At 43.3% G+C, this 17,617-nt stretch overlaps 1 protein-coding gene across 1 annotated transcript in view; it reads left to right on the plus strand.

The window, feature by feature from the left end:
• IntS3 (integrator complex subunit 3) overlaps positions 1-17,617 on the plus strand; it is a 38,584-nt gene that overhangs the window by 4,801 nt on the left and 16,166 nt on the right. Inside the window, exons 6-22 of the mRNA XM_089543966.1 lie at positions 486-552; positions 1,528-1,669; positions 2,408-2,537; positions 2,983-3,128; positions 3,635-3,866; positions 5,414-5,493; positions 6,742-6,833; positions 6,932-7,026; positions 7,148-7,270; positions 7,786-7,921; positions 9,911-9,968; positions 10,842-10,945; positions 13,925-13,969; positions 15,060-15,279; positions 15,774-15,833; positions 16,005-16,073; positions 17,194-17,269. Coding sequence (XP_089400092.1) covers positions 486-552; positions 1,528-1,669; positions 2,408-2,537; positions 2,983-3,128; positions 3,635-3,866; positions 5,414-5,493; positions 6,742-6,833; positions 6,932-7,026; positions 7,148-7,270; positions 7,786-7,921; positions 9,911-9,968; positions 10,842-10,945; positions 13,925-13,969; positions 15,060-15,279; positions 15,774-15,833; positions 16,005-16,073; positions 17,194-17,269 — 1,875 coding nt within the window. The remainder of the gene's footprint in view (positions 1-485; positions 553-1,527; positions 1,670-2,407; positions 2,538-2,982; positions 3,129-3,634; positions 3,867-5,413; positions 5,494-6,741; positions 6,834-6,931; positions 7,027-7,147; positions 7,271-7,785; positions 7,922-9,910; positions 9,969-10,841; positions 10,946-13,924; positions 13,970-15,059; positions 15,280-15,773; positions 15,834-16,004; positions 16,074-17,193; positions 17,270-17,617) is intronic.

A 17,617-nucleotide genomic window follows, 5' to 3' on the forward strand; every position in this document is an offset into this window, starting at 1 on the left:
CAGTTTCAGTTTCAACAGCGGAATGATGGCTGTGACGTTGAAAGTGGGGCTATATGTCATGTGAGGCATGGAAATGCTGCGATATAATCACTGCTTCATCGTTTAATTCACTGCAGTGCTGAAGACAGTCTTCCTCAAGAGCCAGAATGACAACGAATGTAGAAGCACCGATTATATTGCAGTTTTTCGTGCCTCACGTGACCTATAACCACTCTTTGATGTCAGAGTCATCGTTCGACTGTTTGAACTGAAACCTAAACAACACAAAGAAATTCGATTATAAATTATTTATTGGTCGTTGGAGCATACTACATGGTAATCTGTGTATAATAATGCCTCACAGCTCATGACAAAGAAGAAAACACGCACCCAAAAGTTAGGTGTCGATACTTCTTTAAAGGGTGTGCGCCCTGAAGGTGGCAGACTGCTAGATATGTTTTTGAGATTTTCAGTTATAAAGTTTTCTTTTCTCTTCGTCCTTGTAGGTGGCGATGTGTCTCCCAAGAACATTTGGCTTACAGAAGCGATGCTCGACATCTTTATCGAAAACAGGTACTGGGTGTTTTTTGTTCCGTACTGTCTTCCTTGCGTTATGACCACTTTTATCAGTGAGCTGTACTGTTTCCCTGTGCAGTGCACTCAGCTGTTGTGGGGCACTAAAAGGCACATTGATGGAGGCTGTTGTGGCTAGCATTGATAAAACAGTGATATTTTTGCGGAGCAGGGGAAACGTGGGGAAGGAGGGGAGGGCCCATCGCCAACCTTTCCCTGAGGAGGGATGGCGTCAGTTTTCCTCAGCTGCAACCATTGGTACTGGTTGCGGAGCTGTGAGCCTTTCCTCTCCTCCCTCACTCAGAAGAAACTTCCACATTCACTGGTTGTTCTTTTTAAAACTGCATTTTACTGTGTCCTAGGCTTACTGTTGCTGTTTTCATTTCAGTGAAGTTAGTTTGTTTCGTTTTTGTGGGGATTACTGTCGCAAGGCAAGTCGGGCTATGAGGGACTCTGTAGTGGAGAGCTGTGGAGAATTTCAACCACGTGGAGTTCTTTAACATGTACTGTTACTGACATTGCATATACAGGGCCTCTAGCATTTTGCCTCCATCGAAATGCGACCGCAGTGGCTGGGATCGAACCTGCATCTTTCAGGTCGACATTTGAGTCCCATAGCCACTGAGCCACCGCTGCAATTATTTCAGTGAGGTTAACTGTATTAAGTAATTTAATTTAAGTACCACGGTAATACACATTTTGCAGTTTGTAAGTGCTTACTTTAGATTATGTGCAGCCTGCCTAGGCCCCTTTCTCTTCTGTTGTTTTGTTCAGCAGTATAGACAGCACTTTGGAGAGTGAGTTTTGACCTTGCAAGCACAGCACAGTTCTTATGACTTTATAAGCCCTAGTCGGTGATAGAGATGCCCTGCTAGTTCTTAAAAACAAATGTACTAGTATTGAGCAAGGCCATTCTGCCACTTAAACATTTTGTGACGCTCTGCATTGGCTTTTCTCTCTTTTTTTTTCCTCCAGTGCATGGCTGGCTTCTCAGCCATTGCTGATCGCTACAGCTGTGTACACTTACCTGCGGCTTATTGTGGACCATGGAAACTTACCATTTCTGACACTTCGGCAACGAGAAGTGGACTTCTGCATCTCTATGTTGCGAGAAAAGGTGAGAATGAGAGCATTTGTGTGCCAGCTTTGTGATAAAGTGTTTAAGATTTTTGCTTCCTTGCTGGCTGTGCATTTTCTGCTTTCTTGGTTCATCATGGTGTGTGCAAAAAACATCATTCAAAGCTTGCTGCATTCAAGTGTTTGCCTGTCACTCTACAATAATTATTTGCTATTGCAAAGATGAGACCCTAGGACATTAAGGAAATGCTACCTGCTGACAGCTTGCAAAGCAGCATGCAGCACCTGTTTTCTCGCAAAAAATAATTTGATATTTGGGTTCAGTTCAATTAATGGCATTTGCATTGTGGGCAACGCCTTGTTACTAAAATTATGAAATTGTAGACAGTTGATGGAACATCTTGAAAGCAGTAGTAGTGCCACACAAAAGAGAGGCACAAAGAGAACGGCCATGTGGCTTTATTATGATGGAATTCAAGAGGAAGCATTCCTGCCTTACTACCTTTGAGGTATAGCTGCAGGATGGTCCAGTGTTTAGGGGAATCCCCCTGGGTGGAGTAGCCTTGCAATAAGGTATAAATTACGTATCAGCATCCACTCTAGTGTAGTCATACAGCTACTAAGGAAAGCTATACAGCTTTCACACAAATTTCATAGTTGAAGAAAAATTCGTCCTAGACCTTAAACCAAGACGAAATTTTTGAGCTTCTTTTCTTTTATGAAATTTGTTATGCTCTCTGATGCATTTAAAAAACTGTCCCATGCACTGCTGGTGCAGTTTACAGAGTGCACAATGATTGGGCGGGACCTGATCCGGCTACTGCAGAATGTGGCGCGGATACCGGAGTTCGAGAAGCTCTGGCGAGACCTGCTCTTCAATCCAACTTCACTCTCACCGACGTTTACAGGTGCCTGCTCACTTACATGTCAGAAAACGTGCTTCTTAATACGTGCTGTATTTAGAAATCAAAGTGAAAGGGAGGGAAAAATGTTGTTTGTGCCGTGCTTTTTGTTAGTAAATTGGTGCCAACCAGTGAAAAAGAAATATTTCTGGCTGTAAGATTTTGCCTGAATGTTGCACACAATGCAAGTGAAGCAGTCTGTGCTGATTTGCTGGTTTTGTGTGTTAGGAACAAGCAAGTGACCCAGAGTGGAGCACATCATCTGAAGAATAAGAAATGTCCCATTCCATGCTAGATGGACTTTTCATCAAAGGGCAAGGGCATACACTTTTTTTTTTTAACCTTTTGGGGGTCTGGCTGTTTGCAGCAGCTTTTATTTTGGAGAGGGTGCATCTACAGTGACAGATGAAATCCCAAGTGCCTAAGTCAGCCAAAATTCTTTGCTTTCTAGGTGTTCAGGCACTGCTAACACAGCGGACATCGCGGAGGTTTCTTCAGTGCCGGTTAACACCAGACATGGAACGCAAGATCTTGTTCCTTACATCACAGGTCAAGTTTGGGAACCAAAAACGTTACCAGGAATGGTTTCAGAGACAGGTGAGCAGTGGATGGTATTGTATTTGATGCGCCTTGTTAAAGAAGAGACAGGTGTGAACATGTGCCTCAGCTTGTTCTGCCGAAGCAGTCAATAGATCTTGATAAATGTAGTGGTGTCTGAGTGTTGTCATGGTGTCCTGGAGGCAGTGAGATGATTTTTTTTTCCAAGATTTTTTTTTATGTGCTCAACATGCTTTGAAGGCCTTTGATACTGACAAGCAGAAGTCTTAAAACCCAGAGGATTGAAAAAAGTATCGTTGGTGGTAGCCGTTGGAGCAAGAAACCTATGCCACTCACCTGATTCCAGTTCTGAAAACGACTGAAAGCGGACTTTGGTTTACACGAGGAGAGTAACTTTTGCAGACAAGTTATTAAAAAGAAATGCACTTTACAAGGAGCATGAAGGTAACTGTCTTATTAAGCTGTATTTCTAGACACTGGGACTGCACAGGAGTGGCGTGTGAATGGCTAAATACCTCTTCCGTCTTCCGGCTGCCCATCCACAGTACCTGAGCACACCTGAGAGCCAGTCGCTGCGCTGTGACCTGATCCGTTTCATCTGTGGGGTGATCCACCCTTCCAACGAGCTCCTCTGCTCGGACATCATCCCCCGATGGGCTGTGATTGGCTGGCTACTCACCACGTGCACCTCCAATGTGGCTGCCTCCAACGCCAAGCTGGCCTTGTTTTACGACTGGCTCTTCTTCTCCCCCGACAGGGACAACATTATGAACATCGGTGAGATCATGGGGAGGGCACCTTTTGGGACTTCTTTCTTATGGACGTAGTTAATCACTCCCAGCAGCTTGAAATAAAGAATGTGTGTTGATGACCAAAGTAAAAATTTAGCAAAGGGGGAACGTGTTGTACTTGCCATGTAGAAAAATGGGAACAGCTTGTTTGAAGCGCCTCTAATAATAGAATAGAGCCTCGATAATTCAGGTGTCACGTCATTGAAAAAAAAATTCAGATCATCCGAAACTTTGTACCATCGATAACAAATGCCGACTGGCTGCACGATCGCCAGTAGCGCTGTACGCACTACGACTTGTGAGCTGCAGCTTCATGGCCATAAGTAAATCCTGTCAGCAGTACACAGATCAGAGAGAATGCATTTTCCATTCTACATACAGATTTGTATGCAGGAGAATGGAAAATGCATTCTCGCTGATCTGTGTACGGCTGATGGGATTTGTTTATGGCCATGCAGCTACAGCTCACTAGTTATAGTGCGTACAACACTACTGGTGATCGTGCAGTCGGTGAAAATGCATTCTCGCTGATCTGTGTACGGCTGATGGGATTTGTTTATGGCCATGCAGCTACAGCTCACTAGTTATAGTGCATACAACACTACTGGTGATCGTGCAGTCGGTGGCGTGCAGGATGTGCACTTCTCACTGCTCACAGTGCGTACCGCATGACTACTGACTGTGGCGTCAGTGATATGTGGGCATTGCTTAGCGCTTGAGGGTACGGTCACAATTTGTGTGTTCATATCATCCATACTAGCACTGGAGAGTGTTCTGAACACTTGAAATTTTGTATATTGTAAACAGTGCACTCTGTCCTGGGAACTTCACACATTCGTATCGTCCCAAAATTCATATCAGCCATGTTCGTATCATTGAGATTCTACTGTAACACCTATTTATCTAGTGAAAATATGTGGAGGCATTAATCAACACATAAATGTGAATGGTTTGACAAACAAGCTCGTCAATTTCCAGTGTCGGTCACATGGCATCACATTGGCCAAATGCTCAACTCAGATGAATCAGTTTTGTTTCGAGGGTAAGCTTTAGAGGTTCTGCAAGTGAGTTCAGTTGTTGTTTTGCAGCTTGAATAGACGTGGCCATTTAGTGGTTTTCTAGTCGTATCTTTGTTTGTTTTGTTGGGTTTCACATCTAGCCTAATAAATTCACTACTGCACCACACTCATTCAGCTCACCAGAATGCATTTGATAGCTTTTGTAACAGTAAAACCAATCCGGTACTTTTGATATTTCCATCTTCAGAAGGAGCAGTGGGCATCATTTTTTTGCTCTTGTCTTCAAGTGTGGATGTTTCTTCATTGCTGCTGCTCCTAACTTGAGAAGCTCTTGTATGATTTCCAGTTTTGTAATTTTTCTGTAAACTGCAGACAGTCGGTGGTGTAGTGAACAGGTTTCTGTGTTGACTTGTGTTTATTCAAGTTGATGGTGCACAGCGTGGTGTTGGCAGACTTATCATTGCCAGGATGGGTACTTTACACAGCTGCCTTCTGGCTTTCTGGTCTTTTGCAGAGCCTGCCATTCTGGTCATGTACCATTCTATGCGTCCACATCCAGCCATCACAGCCACACTGCTAGATTTTCTCTGCAGGGTGAGCATGGGCTTTCGCCATGATGACTTGTGGCTTTTTTTGTTTCCTGAGTGTTTGCGACAGATACGGTAAGTGTCAGAAATCAAGTTGATCTTGAGATGTGTAAATTGAGCCTAATGGGCAATGTTCAACGCTTTCTGGTACAGTCAAAGCTCGTTAATTGGACCCTCATTAATTGGAAAATCCGGATAATTCGAACTGCCGGCACGGTCCCAGCCAGCACCCACGCATGTCTGTGGCGTCATATGCTTATTAATTTGTACACTACGTGTCTCGGGACTGGTTAATTCAAATGGGGCCCCTGAAGGGAGGCCGCGTCCAGCTATGACCGGCTTGGGAAGAGATCGTCAAAGTAGCCCTACTCAAAACCTGAATTCCATACTGCCGAGTCACTCGCAGCCCACGCACCTCTGACAGTGGAATGCAATGGCAGGTGTGACGACAAATGGACTGTCTCATCTTCGAGAACAGTACTTCGATGTTCTTCGAGAACATTGAGAACAGTGTGACTGCTTAGTTTCGGTTGCACTTTTCTGATCTTTGTGCCAGCCAGTACCAACGGTGATGCAACCAGCTATCATTAGCCAGCCAATTGATGTTTTGGATGCTGATTGGTGTGTTGCTGGTGTTTTCTCTCCCCCTCCTCTGCTTTCTGAGCATTTGCTTCTCTTCTGTCTTTTGTTTTTCCATTCTTCCAGTCTGCCGAAACTGCATGCTCGTCATTTGCCATTCGAAGTTTGTGCAGTAAACCCGCCTCACATATGACGATAAAGCTTGTGAGGCATGTGACGTGGTAGCGGTGAAGCTCCACTGCATTGTACCATGAAGGCTTGAAGGATGCCGTTATGATTTTGGAGCAGTTCTGCTTAGACACTCTTGACAGTATGCCTGCAATAGAGCATTGATGGAAATGTGAGAAATAGCAATTACGGTGCCTTTCTTATTTCAAAATCAGGCAACCACTGCCAAGTTTTTCACCAAATAAATATACCGTGATGAAAGCAGTTCTTGACAGCTTTTTAGGGGTCATTCAAAAAATAAAAAAATTTCCCAGTCCCTTGAAGTTCGAATTAACGAGCTTTTACTGTATGGATTAGCAGTATCGGTAAGCTCAATTACCTTGTTTTATTTGGTCTTCTCTTCATGCGCTGCATTTATTTGTGTTCTACCTTTTAAGTGGTCATTTTTAGTTTTGATTTGATAATTATCCTGCTCTTACAATATCCTTTTTTCATGTGTTTTTGGCAGATTATGTCAAACTTCTGCAAGAGTTTAGCAGCTCAGGTGAAGCAAGGGATTTACACATCACTACGGCAAATTTTGGAGAAGCGGGTTCTTGCGTAAGTTATCTGAGTGTAGCAGTTTTTCTTGTCTCCTACCAGGGAGCACTGAGATGAGCTTCTTGTGCTACTTTTATATCTGTTGTAATTTCTTGCAGATCATTATCTCCTCTCTTTGACAACCCTAAGCTTGACAAGGAACTTAGAACCATGATCAGGGAGCAGTTTGCAGAGTTCTGCTCTCCCGTTGAAGGTAAGAGTGTGCTTCGGTGATTGAACTCTGGTTGTGAAATATACTCTTGCAGGGGGGCACCTTGTGTGCAGCAGCTTGAGTTGCAGTGCTCTTATGCATGGGGGGGGGCTGTTATATGCAGGAAAAGTGGAAGAAACGGTGCCCATGCCTCCTGGTGCAATGATACTGGATGGCAACCACAATTCGGTGATGAACTGCGAGAGTGAGGCTCAGTTCAGCGAAGACGAAGATGACATTCCACTTGGTAAGCGTTTGCGTTGCCTTTGCAGGATTCGCAGCATCAGACATCTTGTTATTCTGTTGCTGAGGGTTATGCATTCGTTTCCTTGGAGAAAAATAACTCTCTTGTCGTACGCAGTCACCGTTAGTGAACATATTAACATATGGGAGAGTTTTAGAAAAGGAAACTTGAATCCTGTGAGTTCTGTCAGCTTTGGGTATAATGGCTTTACAGTAGTTAATGGCAGAAGAGTTTTATAACAGTAGCTGGCTGTAGCTAGATCATGTTCACCACTTGCAGTTGTGCTTTGATCTTGTGAGTTTGATTTCACCTGTTTATTATCTTCTTTTAATCTATCTCTTTGGACTTCTTGGCTGGTTCTTTATTTAATGTGGAATGTTGGTTGGCAACTCCATATTCTTTAAAAAGCTACAGAATCTCAGTTCTGTTGCAAAAGGTTTTTTTTTTTTTGCAATCACCCTGTCTGAATGCTTGCAGTTTTGGGACTTAGTTCAATTCTGTGCTTGACATTTGTGCAGGTAAGCTGAGATCTAAAGACATCAAGTTCCAACCGATTCGGGAGCCCAGCAAAGCAGAGCAGATGGACATCTCAGAACACCTCAACCAGCTTAGTGGGGAGATCCGAAAGAAAATACTGGACCTTCAGAAAGAAAAGTATGTATTTTTGACATCTTTACTTTCCATGTGGGCGTTCTGTAACTCACAGCAGTCAAGAAAGCGTGATTTTTGTCGAACTTTCTTAGAAGATTGAGCTATGACGAGATGTTAGGTTTTAGACATCGGGCTGCTCTGCTATATTTCATTATCCATTATGGTTTTTCTCGTTATGAAGCATTTGGCCTGATTATAATTTTGCAGATATGCACCACTCTCTTCTGTTAGAGCTCCCAGCTGGAAAACATAAAAGGTATAAAATGGCAGCTATGAAATTGCAGAAGAGCAAAAAATTTGTCGTCAGAAGATATTACCTATAATGAAAAGCTGGGGCCATATGGGCATACAGTGGCATGGTGTGAATAGGACCACACTATTTGCACCATCTTCAGGAATAGGGTGGAAATATTTCATCACTTTTCATTTTTGTAGTTATCTTTAGGCTAAGTAATGGGATCAATGGAATAGGCCTTTCCAAAAACACAGTCTTCCTTGACAGCCTCTTTTGGTGCAAGGGTATGCTAGCGCACATTTTTATTCCGCATTTCTTTAGCACCTTTCAGGAGTAATTTTGTTGACTTTGACTTAAAGTTTTTGTGAGCACTAATTTGCTTCACACTGCTCGAAATAGAGATGCTGATGATTTTGACTCATTTAGGTACACATATGCTGGGCTTAAATGTCATGGGCTTCATTTGGTCTTTTTAACAGAACTAGTACCAGTGCATTGTGAATAAGCGTAAACCTGCAAAAGCACAACAAACCGCTAGGCTGTAAATTAGTACTGAGTAGCATGACAAGCACTGCGCATATGTGGGACAAGTGATAGCATACCTGGACAGCGCATACTGCCCTGACAGCACTGAAGACTGCTGGTCAATAGCAGACGACAGAGAAGTCTATGCACCCTCCATACAAGCTTGACAGTGGTTTCTCTTGGGGGGTGCAAGTTTGTGGAAAGGTCATGGAATGTACTTCAGAAGTCGTCAGGTTGGCTTTCCTGTACTGCACACTGATGAACAAATGGCAGTACACACAGTTAATCTGATGATGACAGTACTCAGAGTGCTTGCCAACACTTGGCAGCTGGGAATGGTATCACGCCGGGAGCCACGTGAACATCTTCTACGTCTTAAGGGGGGACGAGGGTCTTAAAACTAACTTCTTTATTTATGGCTAGAATCTCATGAAATTTTGCACACAGATGTGTTTTTTTCTTCTGATTCCAAATATGTAGTCATAATTGAGCTATTGGTCTCAAATCTTACAAAGTCTAGAATGTAATTAGGTACTTTCTTACGCAGCTTTAATGAACTTTCCCATTGCATTTCGTTGCTTTTATTTGCATGAATTGATAGCCAGAGAGTTCCCATACCCGGTGACATTTTTCGTTTTTCTCTAAAGGCATGTCCCCCTGATATACTATGTCAAGAGTAAAAGGTCGCAGTATCTGACACTGCAACTCGTTAAGCTAATTGTAAAGTACTATATATACGTGGCCTAAACAGAAAAAGTAAGAATGTCATCGGGTATAGGAATTCACTGGCTATCAATTCATGTAATGAAAAGCAACAAAATGCTATGAGAAAGTTCATTAAAGCTGCGTAAGATATTACCTAATTACACTCAAGAATTCAAGGTAACTTTTGATCTAAGACCACCAGCTCAATTATGACTACATATTTGGAATCAGAAGAGAAAAATGCATCTGTGTGCAACATTTCATAAAATTTGAGCCACAAATAAAAAGGTCAGTTTTAAGACCCTCGTCCCTCCTTAATACATAAGAACTGCACCTGTATATTCATAAATAAAAATTGGCTGCTCTGCCGTTTCTTGATTACTCAGCATTTCTGTGATCAAGCTGACTTAACACTTTCAAAAACGCACCATTAGATGGAATTTTGCTTGACAGTTGTTTCTGTTGTCTTTGCGTGTGCAAATAGTACCATGTTGTTCTTCTAACTTGCTTCTTCTGGGCTTCCTCAGGAACAGCGAAGTGCAGTGTGAAATTGTTGAAGGCCTTCTGCAAGATATTCTGCGGGAGGTAAGCTCGATCGATTGGTTGTCTCAGTATTTCACACTTTTTCCGTGGCCCAGCAGTTGTGCATGCCCTGTGATGCCATTGCTGCGTATTACGAAGCAGTTTTATCGGCACAATAGTGGAACTCTTTGCAAGGCTACTCATGACAGAAAACACATTGACTGTCCCCACAGCAGTGTTATGATTCTTGGCTATGACAAGGCAGAAAGATAGGAGTATAAAAGACCTGCCGACAGAAACCATGCCTGTGCAATGTTGCATTCAGTGACAGGTCTTTGTGGTGATTAATGTGCTGTTTGCCACTTAACACATTGGCTCTCTTGCTGCACAGTGGTGCGAACGGTACAAATGCTAGTTCACACCTCTGCAACCTCTGCACACAGAGGACGCCACCAATCTGTGGTGACGAGAACCACTCCTCTTTGCCCCTTTTTTATTCTTTGTCTTATATCGCCAGCACAAGTGCCAACAATGCCACAGAGCCAGTAAGTGTGCCCTTAACAGCTGTCACTGTAAAACAGCTGAGGCAAGTGAAGGTGCACACCGGTGAAATGTTAACTGGTCCAATATGAGTGCTTCTTCATAAAATGCGTTGAAATTTTACATGACACAGCGTAGTACTTTCTAGCTCTGCTACAACGAACGCTGTTTCAGTTACATTTTTGTTTCAGTGGAAAGAGTGGTGCACAGAGCTTTGGCCATAGTCATAAACTTCGTGCATGCTGTTTTTGGCACTAGGAAATTTTTTTTATGTGTTGGCAGCGAGACTAATGTGTGTGCAAAAGCAGCGAACATATTGTTGTTGTTACACATATTTCTTACAACGCTACATGTATTCTTAAATCCTTGATGCATCTGTGTCACTTGCTTCATTAGGAGGACTTTGATCAGGACACTGCAACTTCACTTGGCACCTGCCTTGCACAGATCCTGAACAGTGAATTCACGAGAAAGCTTTTTCCGCAGGAACTGGATGATGAGTGAGTTCTACATTTGTGCTCAGAAAGACATTCTGCATCCTTCTTGCACAAAACTTCCACATCAGTTCTGACACATGTTAAAGGGGCCCTGAAACACCTTCTGAGGAGAGCATGTAAACTCCCTCCGTCACTCGCCATGTTCACCTGAGCCAAATGATACACTTCTACATGCAGCAGAGAACCTGCAGTTGCACGGAAAAGTTTGCGAGCCATTTCTGGCGATTTTTTCATACTTGCGCCTTCTTTCATTTCACATTCCTGCATAGGTCAGTTAAAAGATGGCTATTAGTGGCATTCTTTCAAATGTCGCGCACCTACCGTAGCCACGGCCAGCCAGCCGCGTTGCTCCGGTTGGTCAGGAAGCTCTCCCTACTCCCCCCCCCCAGGGGAATCCCCGCACGTGTCCGTAGCCAGCGGTGGGGCCGAGGAGCACCGACTTTTCAGCATGCAAAAAGGGATGAGAGGAGAAGGAAAGATGCGAAAACGCTGAAACTCAATTTTTCACTACAGATAACTCCACTTCTAAGAAACGCATTTCAAAAAATTCTTGCTGGAGGATATTTGTGAAGTGGCATTGTTGAACATCTCAGGCATACTGCAACTTTATTTAGAGTCTCTTTCAGAGGCCCTAATCACGTGACCACCAGCTGTAGTATCTCAGTACAGCCTCACCATTTTTTGCACATATGTGAACCCATTTTCAGTGCCATTGCCGTGGTAGTGCACTTCCCCTTTGTTCACTTCAGAAATTGCTAAATAAGCAAAGCAGAGACAATAAGAAAAATGAAATAATGGTAGTACAGTGGACTGTTTTTTAATTCAAACTTCTGATTAATCAGTCTGGTGCTTGAGTCTCATCAACCACAAGTCCATTAAAAGGGCTTCCTTTAATTTGGGTTTTTGCATAATTAGAAAGTTTTCCTGTCCACTTTGAGTTCAAACTATAGAAGCGCATGGCAGCACATCGTGCGACTTGTGTGAACAGCTTTTGCACCACTTGTTTTACAGGTTCTCAAAGTGGGCTCCATGGAGCTCTTGAGTTCCTTGGAGTGCTTTTTGGCTTCAACAAGCACCTAAATCCACACATGCCTCAACCCACATTTTTTTCTTTGTTTTAGGATTAATGGTATTGTAATTGCTTATGGCAGGGTATTTTACCATACAACTGGTCCTTATTCATTGAATTTGTGTGTTTTTTGAAGGGCCATGCACCTGCACACCTTTTTTTTTTTTCATGCATGCTTGGCAGGAAGGGATGGAAGCCAAGGCACACTGAAGCACTGACCGCATGAGGCGATAACTCGTGGCATCATGCCTTGCGATGGTTTCATGCTGTCACTCATTGTGTAGCTCAGGTTATGGGTTTGCAGAAAATTTTCCCATCGTCTGGAAGCAGCTCACGAGACTAATCGTTTGCAGAAGGCTTTGGGGGTACTTAACTTTTGATCTAGCTATTTAGCAGTGAAGTTTGTTTTTCTAGCTCGGTTTCATCGAGAAAGCTCCCGACACTTGCTTTGTCATGAGCCATGCATTAAACGCTTGATTCATGAACACACATCAAAGCCTGAACGGAGCAGTGTGGAACAGGAGCAGGTGTTGGCATATGCCTCACTTCTCGCAATTCCCAGCACCACAAAATATGGTTTGACGCCACTGCTCTGTGTCCCTTAGAAATGCAATTAATTGCCAAATAGGGATTGTCATCGTTGCTTTTATTGCACTTGATGTGGCCTGTCTTAAAAACAAGGTACTAGTGCAGTTATACTTTGCTGATAACGCAAGGTGACTGTACGTTGAAGTCATAGCAACTGAGCAATGCTGAAATCATGTCGCCGTATTGCGAAGTCTCGTTGCTTCATGCAGGTGTACTAATGACAGCAGTAAGCAACAGCCATCACCACTGTACGGTGCGTTGAAACACCGCCCGATGTGGTTACTGCTTAGTGCATGCACTGTGGCAGGCAAGACAGTTTTTATCACCTGGAAAGGTGCACATTACTTTGCTGGAAGTCTGTCTGGTTAGTGAACATGAGCTCACCATTCAGAATATATACTTTAGAATCCCACTGTTACATTCCTGGGAGTTGCGTTTTCCCGGCTGCTATATTATCGTGAGCCAATCCCATCCAAGCTGTCATACAAACCCATGCAATACAGATCCGCCTGTTATGTTGCAACTGTGGCAGCGTTTCTACATGATACGTCGTGGATGCCACTTCTCAATGGTGCTTTACCTCATGCTGGCATTTTGACAGACTGTGTTTAGCATATGCGGAATAGCGACGGCAGACAGACCAAAGCAGGATCTAAACTCCATCGGCGGCTTCCGGCATGTTGCACCAGACGCTGAGTGCAAGGGTGGCGTGAGCCTCGTTGTGAGTGTTAGTGCACTTCCATTGTCGCCGGGGCTTGAGCGCAATGACTGAAGGCACGAAAACGCAGTGCGAGATACAGTTACATGGGCTGGCTCTAAGACATATCCCTGTTGTCCGGGGTTGCTGTGTCGCTTGCAACTTAAAGACTTAATTTCTAGGTCCCATTGGACACTTATAGTGTAAATAAGGTTAAAGCAGGTCCGTGAAAGCAGCACAGAACTGCCGCGCATGTGCCCAACTTCATGCGTCATGCTGCCTCCCTTCTACAGACAGCGACTCTGACCGACAGTGTACCTTCGCTTGGCATTTAGGACAGTCTGTGTATGCAAACAATCACGAGAGCCACAGATCTTTGCAAATTCCGGAGAAGCCTGCTGCCCTTACTAAAAAAATAAATGGCAAGCAACAATAGATATTATTTTTATGCACGCTTCCTGCTTACTATGTTTCCGGGATGGCAGGTTTTTTTCCCATGGCCCCGTGAAAAATGTAACAGCGAGTTTCTGCTCTATGTGGCATCTGTCTTTTTTACGTGGGTTATACTGCCGCGGTTTTGCTCTTATGAACCGCTGAAGTTGTTTGACCATTTCTTTTTTCCTTGCAGGTCTATTGAGGAATCTTTGGGGACACCACTGTTCGTTATCTTCAGGTAACGCTTGCATTTGTTTTTCGTTGAAACGTGCAAGCAGTCAGGAGCTAAAAATTTTGTTTCGAGCACAAATTAATGAGTTCATGACTTGTGGCATAGCTTGTCTTTTTGATGAACTAGACGTTGCACGCTTGTTCCTGAATGGTAGCCTTGACACAGAATTGTCACAGGGGAGAGGAAAAATTCCGCATTAACACCTCTTTTTGGGCTAGTTGGTGCATACTGGAATTAGAGAGAAACTAGCGCCAAACCGTGCACACCACAAGAAAAGAATGAAGACGAGACACAAGTGCAAGACACAGCGCGAGACACAAGACATTAGCACTTGTGTCTTATCTTCATTCTTTTCTTGTGGTGTGCATGGTTTGGCGCTAGTTTTTCTCGAATTCAAGAAGAGGAAAAAACTTCGCTTGAACTTCAGCAAGCAAGGGATCAATCACCAATGTGTGATGTCGATTCACAATTAGTACTTCGCTTTGCCACTGTGCCGTTCTTTGCTCAGAAGCCTTGCTCTGCACCAACGGGGCATTTGTTTCCAAGGAAACATACGCTTGTTGGATTTTAAGAAGCTTTGTGTTGGAACAATTTCTTTAAAGGGTAGAGGTCTTTCTTGCTACAATGCTATGCTGTGTTCTTGCAACATTTTACACTGGTCTTGCTGCTTACTCAATGACTTGGTGTGACAGTTCATAATCTTGATTACTCAAGAATCAAGGAATTTATCTGACTAAAGAAATTTGTGTCTCTCTTGTGGTGTTGAAATTTGTCGCAGTCTTGCTTTTTTCATAGTCAGTGGACATAAATGGGCTCTGACTGTAATAGCTTAAAGGAATACAAAGTTTATAATCATATTTTTAGTGTGCTTAATGACGCAAGTAAATGGGATGCGAAAAAGATGCACAACACCAGTGCTACCAACCAGCCCAGCTTAGTGCTCTGTTCCCTTGTACTTGCTCACTCGGGTCTGGAGAGCCATGAAAATAATGTGAAAGCGTGCTTGTACCACAACAGCGCTTTTTAGTGATTAATCTGAGCTTGATCATGTTGCAGTGCAACAACATTGTTTTGATAGCGCCATTTATGTTTCCAGGAACCTTTGTCAGACGCCAGAGGAAGACCCCAGTAGGCAAGCGCAGCTCATGCTGCTCTGGGAGCTTGGACAGCACCAGCCTCGTCTGGGTTACCGGTTACTGTACTTTTTGCGTGCCTCGGGCAGTGCCAATTCGGGTAGCACGTCAGGCTACACGTCGTACCGGGACTACGCCCGGAGCCACAATGCCTTGTCCACTTGCCTCCTGCATGACCTCAAGGTTGGTTCTGTTCGTGTCATGAGCACTCATCTTCACAGCACATAAGTAGTCGTAAGTGCCCTCTGTAAATTTTTTTTTGCAACATTGCTGAAGAAGCTACCCGAAGTTTCACTAGGCTTGCAATAAGGTCCTTAGAACTGCTTTACAATTAACTTGTGAAGGTCTGTGGGATTCGCAGTAGGATGAGCCCTGTTGAAACCCAAAGGGCTCTTTGTATCTGAGCAAGTATGGGAAATACTTTCGGGAAATACTGTGTTGATATTTGAATTCAACCAATTGGAGGAATTGGTAGGAATACATTTGCGACATATAGGCTTCGAACTGCATACTTTTTCTTTTCTTTATGTATTGCCGTGTAATTAAAGGAATACTGTTGAATTTTTTTATGTGCAGAGGCAAAACGGTGCCAGATTCATGCAGCATTATGTATTGCTGTTTTACGAGAGATTTATGGCTGCTTGGTGCTAACCTTGCCTGTGGTTGACTTTTTGCAGCTCTGCCAGGACGATGATGTTCGGCTTTTTTGCTACCTGGTTCCTGAAATCTATACACAGGTATTTTGGGTCATTTGTACAATTTCCTCCAGAGTATTTCCGAAAACAACTTTCTTCTGTCTCTTGCTTTTGCATGCAAGATTTACATCCTACATAAGGAGCTCATCATGATGCAGGTCTCCGCCCTGATAGCATTGAACTAATTATTTTTAATTTTATTGGATTTTTCAGTTTCCCAATGTTGCCATTGGTAATGCAGACATTCTCAACCTCATTGTGTCTTGCATCGATGCATTGCAGGTAAGATGCTCATTCTTACAAAATACTTTGACTCTCCAGTTACCCAGAAAATTGAAATTGAAAATTGGTTTTGAGAAAAGAAAATGACACAGTAACTGTCTCACATATCTTTGTGGTGCCGTAAGAGAAGTGATAAAGGAGGGAGTGAAAGAAGAAAGGAAGAAAGAGGTGCTGTAGTGGAGATCTCCGGAATAATTTCGGCCACCTGGGAATTTCTAATGTGCACTGGCATCGCAAAGCACACGGGCGCCTTTTGCGTTTCGTCTCCATCGAAACGCGGCTGCTGCAGTTGGGTTCGAACCCGGGCACCCTGGCTCAGTAGACGAGCTCCTTGACTACTGAGCCACCGCGGCAAGTGCAGTTTGCCAGAAAAATGTAAATTTTGGGATGTACACACACAAGACAATCTTCAGGTGCTGCATTCACTTCAAGGAACATAAGGGTGCCACGGAACCCTATTTGGTAACACCTGTTCTTGATCATGTCAGTGCACCTACCTGTGCAGCGGTTAAACTCTGTTAAACCTACTTAATAGTGTGTTAGCTCTGTAGTTGTTGTTGGTTTTGGTTTTATTTGCAATTAACAGATTAACGCTAATTAATTCAGGTCGGTAACTAGCACAGCACATTTGCACTCAACCTAAGCTTTCCAACAGTATATGACTCGATACTATAGTGCAAAGTTTGGCTTTAATTGTAATTTTTAAATTAACACTAATTAATTTGGGTTGCTAACTAGCATAGTGCATTTACCTACCTTGGAAATGCGCTTACCTGTGTGACATCAGATTGGCGTTAGCTGGATTTGGATTGACTCAAAAGTTTGTTTCATTTTGTCCAGGTCTACTACTACAGCTAGTAGTAGCCTGCTCTAAAACCTTTCTTTTTTCATTCATATGGGTGTTTAGGATAAGCAGGCATTGTGGTTTCAACCCCTCCAAAGCACATATATACGAGAGATTGAAATCAGGATCTAGAAGTGATAGGGTCCCTGAAAACGATTGTTCAGGAGTACAGCTCCTGTTCACACATGAGTATTGCTGCAGCATACGTGATTTGTAGTGCTGTTTCCTTTTGTATAAAAATGTAGTGCTGACTGGGTGCCTTGCTTCTTGTTGCAGCTTCAAGACCTGGTTTGCCACATACTGCAAGGCAATATGGTGATGTTTCGGAAAGACTCGTTCATCTCCATACTGAGTGAGGAAGCGTTTTGTGACCATGCCACTTTGCTTCTTTGTCATGTGTATTTGCTTGTTCACACAGTTTGTTCAGGCAGTTTTATTCGGTATGTGTGGTGGACCTGCCAGCTGTGTTTGCTCATGAATGAGTGTGAGCGTGCTGCCTGAGAATAAGTGCATGGAACGTGTGTTGCAGTACATATTCTTTCTTTTGTTGTTTACTGCTCTTTAGTGCAAAGGCAGTACGAATACCTAAGCCATTGAGCTTGTGATATCAAATGCTGTGGTAACTTAAAAACTGAAAGGTCTTTTATTTTCTTTATTTAGTCCTGTAAATGTCAGCAGGGTCTCTCTCTCTTTCATTCTT

This window comes from Amblyomma mixtum, chromosome 5, assembly GCF_055824585.1.
Source record: "Amblyomma mixtum isolate Tamu chromosome 5, ASM5582458v1, whole genome shotgun sequence".
In the NCBI taxonomy this organism is placed as follows: Eukaryota; Metazoa; Arthropoda; class Arachnida; order Ixodida; family Ixodidae; genus Amblyomma; species Amblyomma mixtum.